At 45.2% G+C, this 17,751-nt stretch overlaps 1 protein-coding gene across 1 annotated transcript; it reads right to left on the reverse strand.

Moving 5' to 3' along the window:
- Positions 1-1,840: 1,840 nt before the first annotated feature.
- On the reverse strand, positions 1,841-17,656 carry IL17B (interleukin 17B). The gene is made up of 3 exons (XM_075342356.1): positions 17,410-17,656; positions 14,437-14,765; positions 1,841-2,182 (listed from the first exon to the last, which is right to left on the reverse strand). Exons 1-3 carry the CDS (start codon positions 17,476-17,478, stop codon positions 1,927-1,929), a joined length of 654 nt encoding a protein of 217 aa, XP_075198471.1. The 5' UTR covers positions 17,479-17,656; the 3' UTR covers positions 1,841-1,926.
- Positions 17,657-17,751: the final 95 nt, after the last annotated feature.

Genomic DNA, 17,751 nt, shown 5'->3' on the forward strand with positions numbered 1-17,751 from the left:
CAGGTTGGAGGGAGGGCCCTGAGCAGAGCAGGCCAGGGCCCAGCCACCAAAGGAACCGGTGGCTACCCTCTGGAGGGAAGGACAGATCCCGCTCGGGTACCGTGTGCTGGACTGTGGGTCAAGGGGTGCTGCCTGGGTTTTAGGGGCAGCATCAGGGCCAGGTTACTTGGGTGGGAGAGAGCGGAAACCGTGACCGTATACCGTTGAAACGTTTAAGTAAATGTGCCTCCCGTCTTGGGAAGAATTTATTAAAAATGTTATGCATGTTGTTATCCCCTTTTTACAGAAAAATAAAACCGGTGTAGGACGGCAGCCCGCGGACGGTCTGCATTTTGCTAAGGGGGAATGTGTCGCCCTGGGCAAGCCAGGGGACACAGGTCACAACACCACCACACCCCACATCCCAGGTAGGCACACCTAAGCTGAACCAAAAATCCTTGTTGCCTTCCTCCAGGAGTCTGATGATGCACACCTGGGGGTGGGCCAGGCGGTTGGCTCCGCCCACCAAGGAGCTCACAGCTCTGGAGGCAGGAAGTACCAGGCAGTCTAGTCAGGGAGGAGGAAGTGGAAGGAGTGGAGGAGTAGCCCAGGCAGGGCTAGAGTAAACAGAGAAGTGAAAGTGGAGGAAAGAAGAGTAGTAAAAGGAGGAAAGCAAGAAGTGGTGACAGAGCAGAGAGTGTGCCAAGCCTGAGAGCCCAGCTTTGTGTAGGGCCAGAACAGCAAGGTCAGCAACGGCGGTGACTGTCCGGAGGGGGACCGTTTGGAAGTTCCTGGAAGGACCTCGTTGGCTGTGTGCCCGGTGGTCTGGAGCAGTGTTCCGAAGGACAGTCAGCACCAGGGCAGGGGCCTCTCGGACCCCGGCAAGGCTAGGAGTCGCCAAATTTGCCGAATCCGTCAGTGAAGGGGACGTAGATTCCCCCAACAACCAAGTCCCGATTGAAGGCAACAGTCCAACCTGTACAACAGAGGCACCGCCACCGCCAGGGCACCAGTCTCTGAGGGCCAGCGCCTGCGGGCAAAGTGTAGTGCTCCTCCGGCCCAGCTTGAAGCCGGGGAGCGGGTTACCGGTGGGGACCCATCGCAACCATCCGTACATACAGGTGCAAGGAAGAGGGACATCACCGTCACCTACGGGGGAAGCAAAGCAGCCGTCTGTGGGACCGTCCTACCAGCCGTTTGGTTTACCGTACAAACTGTGTCCAAGTCTCAGGCTGAGTGAGTACCACAGTGCTGCAAGGCACAGCGCTGTCCCCGCGCCCCTGCGCCCACCAAGCCCTGCACCTCCCAAGCCATCACCGGGCCCCGGGATCACCAACCCCTACCCACGGAGGGGCAACACAACACCTGGCTGCTCCCCATCACCATCCCCGGGATCCCCGCATTGAGCAGCGGTGGTGCTACACATCACCACAACCGTGGGTGGCGTCACGGACATTATCCCAACATCCCAAAACCCCCTTTCACTCACGGGCGAGGAGTGTCGCTCGAGAAACCCCGGGATCCGGCCCACCGCTCGAGCCACCACTGAGCAGCTGCCGGACCCGAGCAGAAGGGGTGAGCGCGGTGTGCTGACACCCTCCTCCCCGCCCGCGACACGTGCACTGGTAACCAAGGTAAATATCGGGTTGGTTACCCAATATTTACCTTAGTTACCAAGCGCAGCATCTTCCACGAAGCACTGGGGGCTTGTCACTGGTTGCTGGTGAGCAACTTGTGTAGCGACGCTCCAGCGATCCCTGCCAGGTCAGGTTGCTGGTGGGATCGCTGGAGCGTCGCAGTGTGACATCTCACCAGCAACCTCCTAGCAACTTACCAGCGATCCCTATCGTTGTTGGGATCGCTGGTAAGTTGCTTAGTGTGACGGTACCTTAACATTATGTATAGAGGAATGAAGATAAAAGGAGATAAGAGGACGTAGTACTATTTTCAGAAGATACAGGTACAACCTACAGCTATGTTCTCCATGACTGCAATGTATTCTTTTTGACACTTCTTTCTTCTCTTTCCTCTTAGTCCAGTCAAACTGTTCTCACAAAATCGTCTGCGTACTGGTATCTTGCTGTACATGGGAATACTGGACATGCTCAGGTCCTCATGCATGGTAAAAGGGTTGATGCAGCCAGAGCACAAACATCGAGCTTCCGGTATCTCAACTGGGATGCGGTTCTCATCATGGTTTATACTGGAAGGAGACAAACAAATATTCTATAATTGTCTGGTGCTGTTTTTTTTTTTGTTTTTAAATCTCATAACTCTGTTTTATTACTCTTCTAATTTTTAGAGATCTATTTCTTATATATGCAATTGCCCAAACATTGCTTATATTTGGTATTCAAAACTGTGATATCAAGTGTAAGAGTATTTTTCAACTATTTGGAAGTGTAATTTTATTGATCTTTGCCTTCTGCACAAATATCTCTATTCACTGAAAAACCTGTATATTATTGAGCACATTTTTTACAGAAGTAAATTGCTAGTCAAAAATTTCCAAAACCATCTTGAACATTTATGACATATTCACAAGACAAAGTATAAACGTTCGATAGGTGCAGTTCCCACCTCTGTCATTGGAACCTATAAAATAACTAGGCCTCAACTAGCAATACCGGGAATGGAGAGGTAGCTGTCCTTGCATGGCTCTCTGCATTTTTGCCGATAATAGTGAAGTAAGCATGCACCAATATAAGTTCTGTCCTAAATCGCTGATATCTCTGATATGACATGGTAGAATATTTGAGGCTTGTTACATGCATCTCATTCAGTTCATGCATGTGGGACTTATATTTTGATCCTATATTTCATCAATTTGACCAACATACAGTACAGACCAAAAGTTTGGACACACCTTCTCATCTCTAGAACAACTATTAAGAGGAGACTTTCTGCAGCAGGTCTTCATGGTAAAATAGCTGCTAGGAAACCACTGCTAAGGACAGGCAACAAGCAGAAGAGACTTGTTTGGGCTAAAGAACACAAGGAATGGACATTAAACCAGTGGAAATCTTTGCTATGGTCTGATGAGTCCAAATTTGAGATCTCTGGATCCAACCACCGTGTCTTTGTAGAAAAGGTGAACGGATGGACTCTACATGGCTGGTTCCCACCGTGAAGCATGGAGGAGGAGGAGGTGTGGGGGTGCTTTGCTGGTGACACTTTTGGGTATTTATTCAAAATTGAAGGCATACAGAACCAGCATGCCTACCACAGCATCTTGCAGTGGCGTGCTATTCCATCTGGTTTGCGTTTAGTTGGACCATCATTTATTTTTTAACAGGACAATGACCCCAAACACACCTCCAGGCTGTGTAAGTGCTATTTGACTAAGAAGGAGAGTGATGGGGTGCTACACCAGATGACCTGGCCTTCATAGTCACCAGACCTGAACCCAACCGAGATGGTTTGGTGTGAGCTGGACCGCAGAGTAAAGGCAAAAGGGCCAACAAGTGCTAAGCATCTCTGGGAACTCCTTCAAGACTGTTGGAAAACCATTTCCGGTGACTACCTCTTGAAGTTCAACAAGAGAATGCCAAAAGTGTGCAAATTAGTAATGAAAGCAAAAGGTGGCTACTTTGAAGAACCTAGAATATAAGACATATTTTCAGTTGTTTCACACTTTTTTAAGTATTTCATTCCACATGTTTTAATTCATAGTTTTGATGCCTTCAATGTGAATCTACAATTTTTAGAGTCCTGAAAATAAATAAAACTCTTTGAATGAGAAGGTGTGTCCAAACTTTTGGTCTTACTTAAGAAGATTTCCCAAGAAAAGAGAAAAAGCATCATCCAGCTTATCAACAGCGTTCTTTCAGCCAAGAAAATTGCCAATCTGCATCATGTGAGGGCCATGGAAGTAGGAAAAATACAAAATGAAGTTGGTCTATCCATTCAAAAGCCAAGAGGCAGATTTCCAGGCAAAAGTTCTGGTGCCTGAAACACAGTAGTGGAGGCGGCTCGTATGCTTTGTAATAACGAGATCACAGACGTCCATATAAGCAACGCACTTTACACAAGTGTGGAATGGTGGAAAAAACTTGAAGAAGACTCGATTTCAACATCATCATAAGAAGTATCAGATAGAGTTTGCAAAAAAATACCAAAATTGGACACTAGAAGATAGGAAACAGTTGATTTGGAGCAATTAGATGAAAGTCAAAAGATTAGGGTCTAATGGCTGCAAATGGGTCTGGAAGAAACAAGGGAAAAATGGGCTAACGGATCGAGAAATTGAAGGAACTGTCAAGTACAGAGAGAAAGCCTGATGATACAGGGTTGTTTCATAACCAAAGGCATTGGATACTTGACCAGGATTGATGGTGGGCTCAATGTTGAGTATCCTGCAAGATGAGTTACTTCGTACACTCAAGTACTATGGGTATGAAATGAACAACATAGTGTGCCAGCAGGGCAATGACCTGAAGCATATGTCGAGATTTTCAAAGAATTGGTTCAGTGACAATGAAGTAGGGGTGCTGCATTGGCCCCCACAGTCCCCATTCCTCAACCCAATTGAACACTTGTAGGTAGAGTTGAAGAAAAAGCTGTATACATACCCAAGTGAGTTGACCAGTATTTACCAACATTGGTCTGGTATCAGATTTCGATTGAGACGTGCTTGAATATTATCGAGAGTATGTCCAGAAGAATTCAGGACAGTGTTGAAAGCTAAAGGTGGATTTACAAATTACTAACAAAATAATAAAAATTAAAATTTAGATTTTTAGAAGCAAAACTGTAACAATGCAGTGACATGACAATAATTTTCATAACTAATCATATGCTAAATAGTTGCAAGTCAAAAATTTATGTATGAGATAGCCAAGATGATTGCCTATAAAATGATTGTAGTCTCACATTCATAGCTGTAGTGGATGGGGAGATATGGAGTCTGAAAGTCAAAAGTTCAAAACATTTCTACCCCTTTGCTCCCGAGTCTAAACCCAATATCAGCTCGAACTCTTTGGCTGGCTTAACAGATCTGTTATTCACTGTATGGACTGTGATGTACGAAATAGCTGTAGGTCTCCAGACTCTAACTTGACAGCTTCATACATGCCTATGAGGTTTTTGATTCCAGGTCAGGAGACCCACACCCAAACTCTACTCAAATTGTAAATTATGGATGTCTGAATCTGACCTTAGATTTAAAGCATTTCTAGTAGTGATGAGCGAGTACTAAAAAGCTCGGGTGCTCGAGGCTCGGGCCGAGCATCCCAAGATACTCGTGTACTCGGCCCGAGCACCGAGCCCAATGTTATCCTATGGGAGACCCGAGTATTTTTATGAAATGACCCCCGGCAGCATGTAGAAACCCTAAAAATGTCACAAAAGTCTCAGAAGAGTGCTCAAATGACATGGCAACAGCATGGGGAAGATCCCTTGAAGCATTTATCACTCAAAAGTCACAGCTGTGAACAATTTTGTCCGCGTTTTACGCCATTTTTACGGACTCACCAGAAAACCTTCCAAAATGACATCAAAATGAATTTTCATGGCGTAAATGTTAAGGGCACATACCCAATAGTGAGATAGAGCTGGTGTATGTTACTTTTGGAGATTACATGAAAGATTTTACGTGAAAACATTGTGTGGCACTTCGATGTCCCTGAGAAGAGACGTACATGAAGGCCTCTTGAGTCTAATGTGCCCATTTTGAGGAAGTGGGTCTATTGTAGTATAGCCCTTTGGCAGGGCAGCCAAAAATTGGGAGGCTCCACATTGTCCCTGGATAGAGACGTGCACGAGGGCCTGTAAACCTGAAGTGCCCATTGTAAGGAAGTGGGTCTATTGTAGTATAGCCCTTTGGCAGGGCAGCCAAAAATTGGGAGGCTCCACGTTGTCCCTGGATAGAGACGTGCATGAGGGCCTGTAAACCTGAAGTGCCCATTGTAAGGAAGTGGGTCTATTGTAGTATAGCCCTTTGGCAGGGCAGCCAAAAATTGGGAGGCTCCACATTGTCCCTGGATAGAGATGTGCATGAGGGCCTGTAAACCTGAAGTGCCCATTGTAAGGAAGTGGGTCTATTGTAGTATAGCCCTTTGGCAGGGCAGCCAAAAATTGGGAGGCTCCACGTTGTCCCTGGATAGAGATGTGCATGAGGGCCTGTAAACCTGAAGTGCCCATTGTAAGGAAGTGGGTCTATTGTAGTATAGCCCTTTGGCAGGGCAGCCAAAAATTTGGAGGCTCCACATTGTCCCTGGATAGAGACGTGCATGAGCGCCTCAAAACATTGTTCCCATTGCAAAGGAGCGGGTCTCCTGTCGTTGTAATGTCCATTCTGAAAGAATGGGCGAAAAAATTTACCACTGGGGGTATACCTGAAACAAAGGCCTAACTATTGTAACGGTCATCATGGTGGCGCATGAGGAGAAGGAGGAGCAGTCCAGCGATTATCCAAAGTCCAGAAGTGTGTACCCATTGGTGAGTGGAGGTACATGGCAAATTCCCGTTACAAACTTTAAATTCCGCTCTCATTTGCTGGTGGTGTGGTGAAGTCTGGCCCAATCCAACCCTTGTTCATCTTGATCAGAGTCAGCCTGTCAGCATTTTCAGTTGACAGGCGGGTGCGTTTATCTGTAATGATTCCACCTGCGGCACTAAAAACACGCTCTGACAAAACGCTAGCAGCAGGGCAGGCCAGGACTTCCAAGGCGTAGAGAGCCAATTCATGCCACGTGTCCAGCTTGGATACCCAATAATTGTAAGGCACAGAGGAATGTCGGAGTACAGTTGTTCGATCTGCAAGGTACTCCTTCAGCATCTGGGCAAACTTAGGATTTCTTGTGGCACTACCCCGCACCTCAGGGGCTGTGGTACGTGAGGGGTTGAGAAAACTGTCCCACATCTTAAAGACTGTTCCCCTACCTCTGGCGGATTGGAATTGTGCCCCTCTCGGCTGTACGCCTTGGTTGTCCACTGATTCCTGACCTATGCCGCTAGTGTTTTGTGAGGGGAATGCTTTGCCTACTTCCGTGACTATGGCCTTCCGGAACTGCTGCATTTTGGCTGACCTCTCCGCCTCGGGAATAAGAGACATAAAGTTCTCCTTGTAGCGTGGGTCTAACAGTGTTACCAACCAGTAATGATTGTCGGCCAAGATGTTCTTAACGCGAGGGTCACGAGACAGGCAGCTTACCATAAAGTCAGCCATGTGCGCCAGACTCTTAACAGCCAGTACTTCAGTATCCTGACCAACACGATGACTGAACATGCTGTCCTCCTCCTCCTCCTCCTCCTCCTCATCAACCCTGTCCTCTGGCCAGCCATGCTGAACCGAGGATATGACTGGTGTGCATGTCATATCCTCAATTTGGCCGGAGAGTTGCTCCATGTCTTCATCCTCCTCCTCGTCATAGTCCTCCACTGCACGTTGTGATGAGACGAGGCTGGGCTGTGTGTTATCACCCACACCCACTACTGTTTCTTGCTCCAACTCATCGCGCTCCGCCTGCAATGCATCATGTTTGTTTTTGAGCAGAGACCGTTTTAGAAGGCAGAGAAGCGGTATGGTGACGCTAATAATGGCGTCATCACCACTCACCATCTTGGTGGAGTCCTCAAAGTTTTGGAGGATGGTACATAGGTCGGACATCCATCTCCACTCCTCAGGTGTTATGTGTGGAGTTTGACCCATTTTCCGACGGCTTAGGTGATGCAGGTACTCAACAACTGCCCTCTTCTGCTCACATATCCTGACCAACATGTGCAGAGTTGAATTCCAACGCGTTGGGACATCACACACCAGTCTGTGAGCCGGAGGATGCAAACGGCGCTGAAAGCCGGCAAGGCCAGCTGAAGCAGTAGGTGACTTTCGAAAATGTGCAGACAGGCGGCGAACTTTTACCAGCAGATCAGACAGCTCTGGGTATGACTTTAGAAACCGCTGAACCACGAGGTTGAGCACATGGGCCACGCATGGAACATGTGTCAGCTGGCCTCGCCTCAAAGCCGCCACCAGGTTCCAGCCATTGTCACACACGACCTTTCCTGGCTTTAGGTTCAGAGGTGTGAGCCAGTGATCTGCCTGCTGTTTCAGAGCTGTCCACACCTCTTCTCCATTGTGGGGTTTGTCACCTATGCAGATTAGCTTCAGCACAGCCTGTTGCCGCTTCGCTGAGGCAGTGCTGCAGTGCTTCCAGCTTGGGACTGGTGTGGAGGGTAAAGTGGATGAGGATGCGCAGGAGGAGGAGGAGGCTGAAGAGCATGACATTCCGGAGCTGTAGAATGTGGGTGAAACCCTGACTGAGGTAGGGCCTGCAAACCTTGGTGTGGGAAGGACGTGTTCCGTCCCTCGCTCAGACTGGGTCCCAGCTTCCACAATATTAACCCAGTGTGCCGTCAACGAGATGTAGCGGCCTTGCCCACAAGCACTTGTCCACGTGTTTGTGGTTAGGTGGACTTTGGGTGAAACAGCGTTGTTCAGGGCACGTGTGATGTTTTGTGACACGTGGTTATGCAATGCGGGGACGGCACACCGGGAGAAATAGTGGCGTCTGGGCACCGAGTAACGTGGGACAGCTGCCGCCATCAGGTCGCGGAATGCTTCTGTCTCCACCAGCCTAAAAGGCAACATTTCCAGCGCAAGCAGTCGTGAAATGTTAGCATTTAGAACTGTGGTATGTGGGGCGTTGGCAGTGTATTTGAGCCTGCATTCAAAGGTTTGCTGAATGGATAACTGAACGCTGCGCTGGGACAAGGACGTGCTTGATGATGGTGTTATTTCTGCGTAGGCAACTGCAGGTGCAGGACCGAAGGAGGCTTGTTCGCAGGCAGCATGGACAGGGGATTGGCTCGCATGCACAACAAGCGAAGACATAGCAGTGACATCAGCAAGCACTGCTCCTCGACTCTGTTGTACTTCCCACAAAGTCGGGTGCTTGGCTGACATGTGCCTGATCATGCTGGTGGTGGTCAGGCTGCTAGTTTTGGTACCTCTGCTGATGCTGGCACGGCAGGTGTTGCAAATGGCCTTTTTAGAATCATCTGGAGCCAACTTAAAAAACTGCCAGACTCGGGAAGACCTAACATTTGTACAGGCACCTTGTGTCATGTTGTTGTTCCGGGGAACGGTTGCCTGACTTCTGCCTGGAGCCACCACCCTGCTTCTTACTGCCTGTTGGGATGCTACGCCTCCCTCCCCCTGTGCACTGCTGTCCTCGCTCTGCATATCCTCCTGCCAGGTTGGGTCAGTTACTGGATCATCCACCACGTCGTCTTCATCTTCCGCACCCTGCTCCTCCTCCTGACTTCCTGACAATTGTGTCTCATCATTGTCCACCCCTTGTTGAGACACGTTGCCAACTTCGTGAGAACGTGGCTGCTCAAATATTTGGGCATCTGTACATACGATCTCCTCATGACCCACTTCAACATGAGCTGGCGAGCGGCCAGAATGTGCGAATGGAAACATGAACAGCTCTTCCGAGTGTCCAAGTGTGGGATCAGTAATGTCCGAGGACATGTACTCAGCTTTGTGGTAGGAAGGAGGATCAGGTTCTGAAATGTGCGGTGCAGTATCACGGCTACTGACACTTGACCGTGTGGAAGACAGAGTGTTTGTGGTGGTGCCAATCTGACTGGAAGCATTATCCGCTATCCAACTAACAACCTGTTGACACTGGTCTTGGTTCAAGAGCGGTGTACTGCTGCGGTCCCCAAGAATTTGGGACAGGACGTGCGAGCGAGTAGATGTGGCCCTTTGTTGTGGCGAAATTAGAGCTTGCCCACGACCTCGGCCTCTGCCTGCACCATCATCACGTCCACTTCCTTGTTCGTTGCCAACGCCCTTGCGCATTTTGCAATGCTGTGTTGACGTGTATTCACTAGACTTGTGCGTTATATCCAAGTTTGTGCAAAACGCACACAAGTGCACCTGTACGCTGCCACCGACAGGCACACACATGCGGTTTTTAAATGCAAGCACGGACGCACTAAGAACCTAACAGGTTTTTAGGAGCGACAATTACTGAGAAGTCTGACACTATCAGACACTGCTGACTGACGTGTATTATACACTAGACTTGTGCGTTATATAATAGATTGTGCAAAACATGCACCTGTACGCTGCCACCGACAGGCACACACGTGCGGTTTTTAAATGCAAGCACGGACGCACTAAGAACCTAACAGGTTTTTAGGAGCGACAATTACTGAGAAGTCTGACACTATCAGGACTGTTTTAGACTGTGTACACCAGCCCCAGATATGATGAAGGCTTGTATACGGTCACCACTAGGAATGGCTATATACCCTGCCTGCCTGCCTGCCTGTATACTGCTACAATAGTCCTGACAAGGACTCTTCTGGTCACTAGCCTGTATTCTGACCTGGCTATACCCTGCCTGTATACAGCAACAATAGTCCTGAGAAGGACTCTGCTACTGTACTCCGACCTGGCTATACCCTGCCTGCCTGTATACAACTATAATAGTCCTGAGAAGGACTTCTGGTCACACTGTTTGCAGCCCTGCTACGGAAATAACTATAAAGGGCCGCAAACCTTTCCCTGAAGCAGCAACACTCTCCCTGCACTGACTGTCTGGATGGCTGTGAGCAGAGCACAGCGCGCCCGCCGGTATAAAGGCTCGGTCACGCTGTGCAGGCCGGCCAATCACTGCAATTCCACAACTAACAGGGCTGTGGCATTGCAGTGGTCTGCCAGCCAATCCCTGCATGAGGGCTGGCTCTCAAAAGAGCGCCAACATGCAGGGATGAAGACCACGAGTACAGCACGAGTATCGCGAGATTACTCGGTCCCCGCCGAGTAGCCCGAGTACAGTGATACTCGTGCGAGTACTGGTAGTAACAAGCATACTCGCTCATCACTAATTTCTAGTGTTCTTTCAGCATAAGAAACTTGTGATACCTTAATAAAAAAAATCTATACTAAGCACCGTATTTGTATGCGATTTCATAGCTGGTTTAAAGCAACATTTACCTTAGACTCATGTTATGTTCTCTAAGTTATGTCATATTCATGAAGCAGAACTTTATATTCTGTAGTTATTCATTTGAAATTGATGACCACCATTAGCAAATAAAGTTGATGAGAAAACACTCAAAGCAGACAAACTTATTTCTAAAGTATATTATGTCATTATTGCACTTGCTGAAACTGAGGTCTTCAAGTACCTCAATTAGTAAGTGACCAGGCTACTTGATAAATGAATGTGAGCAGAGTCCTGACATGTTCTTTTCCGGCTGGCATAAGATAAAGGGCATATAGAAGAGGGGAAAAGTGTGTGTGAAACTTGGAGCAAGAAGAAAGGGACTACAATAAAGCATGGTGGTAAATAGCATCAGAGCGGGAGTTTGGATTGTTGGGCTAACAGAAAACAAACAAATGAAATTACTACCATTTTAGGTAGATTATGATGATGTTAAAGGTCATACTAAAAGAAATAATAGTTTAATATCGAGGACGTTTTATGTATTCAAGTATGGAAATTACTTATTGTTTCTATGTCTTAAAACTACTGATATTTACTGTATGATTGCCTAATATCAAAACGTCCAGTACCAAAGCAAATAGCCTCGTTACTGTTAGGGACAAGTCCATAACTTTTTTGACACTGTTTTTCTACAATGGACCAGTTCATTGTCTACTCACATTGGAAATCTGAGCAGTTGAGTTTGACAGTTATGGCCCAAAATTGTCCACATTTTTAAAATCATTTAGCAAAAAGGTATTCTTTATCTACTTGACTCTGTCAGGATTTAAAAGAGGGCAACTGCCAGGACATGCAGTAGGATGGACTGCGTGAAGCACGAGTCAGACTCACTAAGGCCACGTGCACATGTTGAGTATTTGGTGAGATTGTTCCTTAAGTATTTTTAAGCTAAAAGCAGGAGAGGAGGATAAATACAGAAGTGGTGTGAAGGAGGGTGCCAGCTCTGGGCCCCTCAGGCGCTGCTTTCCATCACCAAGGAGACTAGGTGTGGAACTGACTTTGGGCAGGGTTACACATACTTACTCCTTGAGGCCGATGTCCGTCATCCGTGCTACCTGTCGTCAACTTAGTAAGACACGCAACACCAGAGTTCACTTAGCCAACCAGTTTTGTTTACTTTTATTCTTCACACCATTATGACAGGCATGGCCTTCCTTCCTCTCTCTGTGGGGTATAAGTCTTCTTGCTGTCCCCCGCCATCTTGGACCGCGCCCTCAGTACTCCGCGGTTTGTGTCTTTGAGTTGGTTTTATTTGATCAGATTTGACTGGTAGGGAATCTGACAGTGTGATTTTATGTAGCCATACCCAGCAATCCCTTTAACTAGACTATTCCTCTGTTATTGAGAAATCAGTGTTTGAATTGATATGCAAATGAAGCTGTAGATCTGAAGGCACTGTCACTCCAGCTCTATTCCTCACCTCTTCCTCCTGTTTGACTAATGGCTCGAATGCCTGATGTCACACAGCATAGAGGCTGTCAGTCAATCAAGAAGTGGCACTAGGTGGGGAATAGAGCTGGAGTGACAGAGGTCTACAATACCTCTTTAGACTCATTTCCATATCAATTCAAATACTGATTTCTCAGTAATTGAGGATCAGACTGGGCATACAGAGCCATTGCTGGGCTAGTCTTTGAAGGAGCTATATGAAAATATGAATAGTTTGGGAGGTGAAATTCAATTGGCAAATCCTGTTTAAGATAAGCGCTCAGATAAAAAAAATGGGCTGTAGACTGTCCAAAATGGGGCACAATTGTTGGAATTGAGACAGAAAAGAACTGAACAGCTTACAGCGTATTAAAATGCATGCAGATAACAGGATCCATGGCACTCCTGCTAGATGGGTACATAAGTAGAATATCACCCCGCATCAAATATATACAGAATTGTATAATGATATAATTACAATAAATATAGCAAACTTGTTACTGCTTGATGAAAATGTCAGAATTCATTAAATAGGCAATGCACAATAAGTATTTGATGTTTCGGTCTATATCTAGTCAGACCTTTATCAGAAGCAGATTGCAGTGAAGAACAAAAGAAAATGAGGCTGAGTGCTCACAAGGTAAGGCAAATCCTTGCTGGAGTGTAGGGATGATTTGCTTTACCTTCTTCTGTCCTTCACTGAAATCTGTTTCTGATATAGGTTTGACTACCGTATATATAGACTGAAACGTCATGATTTATTGTGGATTGCCTACTTATTATGTTCTGACATTTACATCAAGGGGTGCCAAGTTCTTTGTATTTCTTATAATGCATGCAAACTGCAGAATAAAAAAAACCATTTACGGTAAATGCTTAATCAAAACAAAATGCATTGAAAAACATGCAATGGCGTCCATAAACTTTAAACTTAGAATATATTTGAAATCAGGCAATATAAACATATTATCATCATAAACATTTTTTTTAAAAGCATCATATGCATGAAATTAATTGTGTATTATTACTGTTTTATGCTCAGTTTCTTCTGTATTTTCTAAGGCAAGTTTAAAAGGCAATAAGGATGATGTTACATTGGATCCTCTAAAGATGTGAGGTGTCACTATAATACTATTACAATTCATTTGTGCCTTATATGTTTTTTTTGTGTAATGCAGATACTTAGACCTTGATAAAATGTCACAATGCAGAATAATGGTCTTTTAGTATGGGTGAATCATGGGGTTCTTATCTTTAAACTATATTACTGCTAAACTATTTCTTATATACCATATTTTTCATTTTATAAGACGCACCCCAAATTTAGAGATAAAAAAGGTAAAAAAAGGGGATCCGTTTTCCCTGACGACAGCGGTGGTGGAGCGTTCACAGGAGGCAGGGGTGGTGGTAGAGTAAGGCGATGCTGCAGGCGCTGCAGTGGGGGCTGTGCTGGCTGCAGTGGGGGCTGTGCTGGCTGCGGTGTGGGCTGTGCTGGCTGCGAGTGCCGTACTGGCTGTGAGGAGCAGGGCAGTGCGGTGCGTGTCACAGATGCTCTGTCGGTGGTGCGAGCTTCAAAGAAACGGCTCCCGGAGTTGGCGTGTGCGCAGATTGATCTCTCAGCTCAATGACAAGCCAAGATCTCATATGCGCATGCGCCACCTCCGGGCGCCATTTTCCTTACATCCGTTGCTGGGAGATCAATGAGCCGGAGGTATCGCTTGTGCAGATGAGATCTTGAGCGGAGAACTCCATCTTCACATGCGCCATCTCTGGGCGCCATTATTAGAAGCCCACACTGCCGACAGAGTATCTCACCTGCCACATCGCCCTGATCCACACAGTCTCTACCGCAGCCAGCACAGCCCCCACTGCAGCCATCACAGCCCCCGCAGCCAGTACAGCACCCATTCTCCACCTCTCGGTAAGCTACATCTGCATTATAAGACACACTCCTCATTTTCCTCTCAAATTTTGGGGAGGAAAAGCACGTCTTATAATCCAATAAATATGGTACTTTATTTCATAAAATATAATATGTTATTTAGTAAGGTGAAAACAATACCTATAAGCCCAGGGTGATAGACTTCTTCTATTAGAAAGCCAAAGCCTTAGGTTCACTTCACATTTTCCACCAGAAGATTCAGAGCCATTTCGCAGCTGATTCACCATTTCTATTAAACTTTGCTCATACTCTTCCACCAAACTATAAACCTGGGAAGGAGCAAAAGAATTTACACCAAGCACAGGGTCTGGGGAAGTCTTCCCATGGCTTTTGTCCTGAGTAGGATTCTGCTTTCCTTTAGCTTGACCTTTCTTCCTGGTTTTTGAAGGTTTTGATGTGTCTAAACTGAAGACATGGATGAGGAGGAGAGAACTGGCATACAAAAGTATCTGTGAAGGAAGACAAATTTTCACCTGTAATTAATATGGTAAAAATGAAAAAATTCCATCAAGTTCAACCTACCATGTAAGTTCAACCTGACCATCTAGAGAAATGCAAAACCCATGAGATAGATATGAATTGCCCCAAGTTAGGGGAAAAAAAATTCTGACTCCAGATATAGCAGTCAGAATAAATACCCTACTCAGTGTGCCAACATCATCATGCTACAGGCAGTGTTTAAAAATAATCGTCAAAGAGTCATTTTCTAATATTAACACTAGAAGTCCCAGAAATTTCGAGCTCCCCCCTGAAGTCCTGAAAGAGGGTCAAATGACCCTTAGTCCAAACTGAATAGAACTAACTAGAAAATAAATTGCTAAACTCAATGGAAAACAACAACCTCCTGTGGTGCGACAGTAATGGCCTTAATTAGAGAACAAAAGACGGTGTTTATAGGATGTTAGCTAAAATCCTTCAGGTCATTCGACCCGTCTCTGGGTTCCAAAGGTAGAAATGTTAAATGACCCCTCTCTGGGACTTCTAGTTTTAAAAGGTTATTCTCAACTTTTAAATGTATCCTTTATCAGTTGGATAGGGGATATGTTCATAAACCAGGGGGTCCAAACACCAGTAATGCACATGATCAAGAACCGCTCACATGGAGCGCTCTTCAAAGCCGGTTCTTGGGATCACTGGGGATTCAATTGGTCAGGTTCCCAGTGATCAGTAAGCTATCCTCTATTGCCTTTGCTAGTTTGGTGCTAGTAAAAATGCAATTACATTAGACGGACATCTTAGATACAATATTATAATATGACACGGGGTAAAGGTCCAGTTTTTATTCTTTCCTGTACTCAGGTGTTAATAAATATTACTGGACAGGAAAGGGACAGACTAGCAGACCTCAAGTTACAATAATCCAGCAAATGACATGTTCCCATAAACATCCTCGAGATATAAATAGCTAGAAAACACAACACACACAATATTTCTCAGTCTTGTCAGAATCACTGCTCGTTGAGCTCTTCCATATGACTGCATTAACATACTAGAAAGGAAAAGGAAGAAGAATTACTTCCACTTGATGACCAACTAGGGTGTAAGTCTATCACACAGCTGTTCTGGCTCTTGTTCAGACTATCTAAGGTAACTGATAGGTGATTATGTGGATTTCAGTTACTTATTAAGAACATTTACTAAATTATTTTATATTACATTTCTGTGTAAGAATATATCATGTGTATTTATATATAGAGTGGAAATAAAAAGTCTACAAACTCAAAAAATCATATGATAAAGAATCGTTTCTGATCTTTTTTCACCTTTATTGTCACCCAGAATCTGTACAAATCCATCCAACAGTAAAAAAATATGGATGAAAAGATGAAAATTGGTCTTGGACCCTGCCAAGATGCCCAAAGCAACATTACAGGAGATGCAAGAATTTCTTGAAAGTACTGGTTCTACACTGCATGTGACTGCAATCTCCCATATTTTGCATGTCAGTGGGGTAGGATGGCAAAACTGAAGTATTTTCTTACAAAGAAAAGCATTCAAGCCCGGCTATGTTTTGCCAAAACCCACATCAAGTCTGTCAAAGGCATGTGAGGAAGTGTATTATTGTCTTATGAGACTAAGATTGAACTTTTTGATCATAATTCAAAAAGGTATGTTTGCTGCAAAGGCAACTTTGCCCATCACCAAAAGAACACCATACCCACAGTGAGGCATGGTGGAAGCAGTATTATACTTTAGAGCTGTTTTTCGATGTAACTAGGGATTAAGTCAAGGTGGAGGGAATTATGATCAGTTCCCAGTATCAGTTAATTTTACATCAAAACATCAAGGTCTGCTGCTGGTAGCTCCTTTTGCAATTTGCAAACCAATGATGCCCAGTTATGCCTGATGGGAAACAAGAAAGCACGCTAGGCTGCTCACAGCAGTATGTGCAACATGTGGCCTGACGTTATCATGTTAAAATATAGCTCTTGTATTAAAAATGCTTGTACCGCTTTTCCTTTGTAGTGTTGTATATTCAATGTTGAAGTGTGTACATTACAAGCTATTACCATATATACTGTATGTATGCACTAAAGGCTACTCTCACATATATTATGTATGCTACAAGCTATATCTAAATGTATCTTGTAAGATCAAATATGCATCTTACATGTACAATGAAATATGTTTATGAAGAGCTACAAAAAGTGGATTAAATATACTCTTCGACATATTACAGATATAACAGGCAGCTATCAGTTGTATTAGGCTACATCTTTTAAAGGCGTGTCATAATTTAGAGTTCAGAAATATAATACAACACTCAATTGTTAATTTTTCAATTTTGCCTGACATAAAGGCCATCGTAAAAAAATAAACCTAAAAACTAGATCACGGTTTCTTTGCGCAACCAACATACACAGCATCTAACAACTGTTACACGGCATCTGTTCATACAGAAGGCTGGAGGTGCAATATACATTACTAGATGCACGTATCATCAATGACAAGCAAAAGTCTACATCTGATTAACAGCATATGGCTTATAATAATGGACAAAGACAGAAAAAGACATTATATAAGAACAGCTTATGCCCAGGCAGTCTGATCACACAACACTGATATTGGTTTTTGCCCCCCCGAAGAACTTACCAGTGTGTTTGAGCCAAGCATTGTGTGGTGAGAAGTAACTAATGCAGCTGTAGACTTCACAAACCTCATGGACTATCCCGAGTGTCAGTGGGCACCGGCTGCACCTACTCTGAGTGTCTACAGTAGGGCTGGGCCCAATCCAATGTACAGTTAGATTTCTAAAGGTGCTGAGTACAATGTTAACAAAGGCCCAGCTTGTCCCTTTCGCCTTCTGTTCTGCGCCTCTTGTTTTGTGTCCCTGACTCCACATGCACGGACTGTGTTTGCAGACTGGGAACACGGTGCACAGCAGCTCTGTTCCCACACTCCACACACAGACCTGGCTGATATGTGCTGTTTGTT

Source organism: Anomaloglossus baeobatrachus, chromosome 4 (genome assembly GCF_048569485.1).
Source record: "Anomaloglossus baeobatrachus isolate aAnoBae1 chromosome 4, aAnoBae1.hap1, whole genome shotgun sequence".
NCBI lineage: Eukaryota > Metazoa > Chordata > Amphibia > Anura > Aromobatidae > Anomaloglossus > Anomaloglossus baeobatrachus.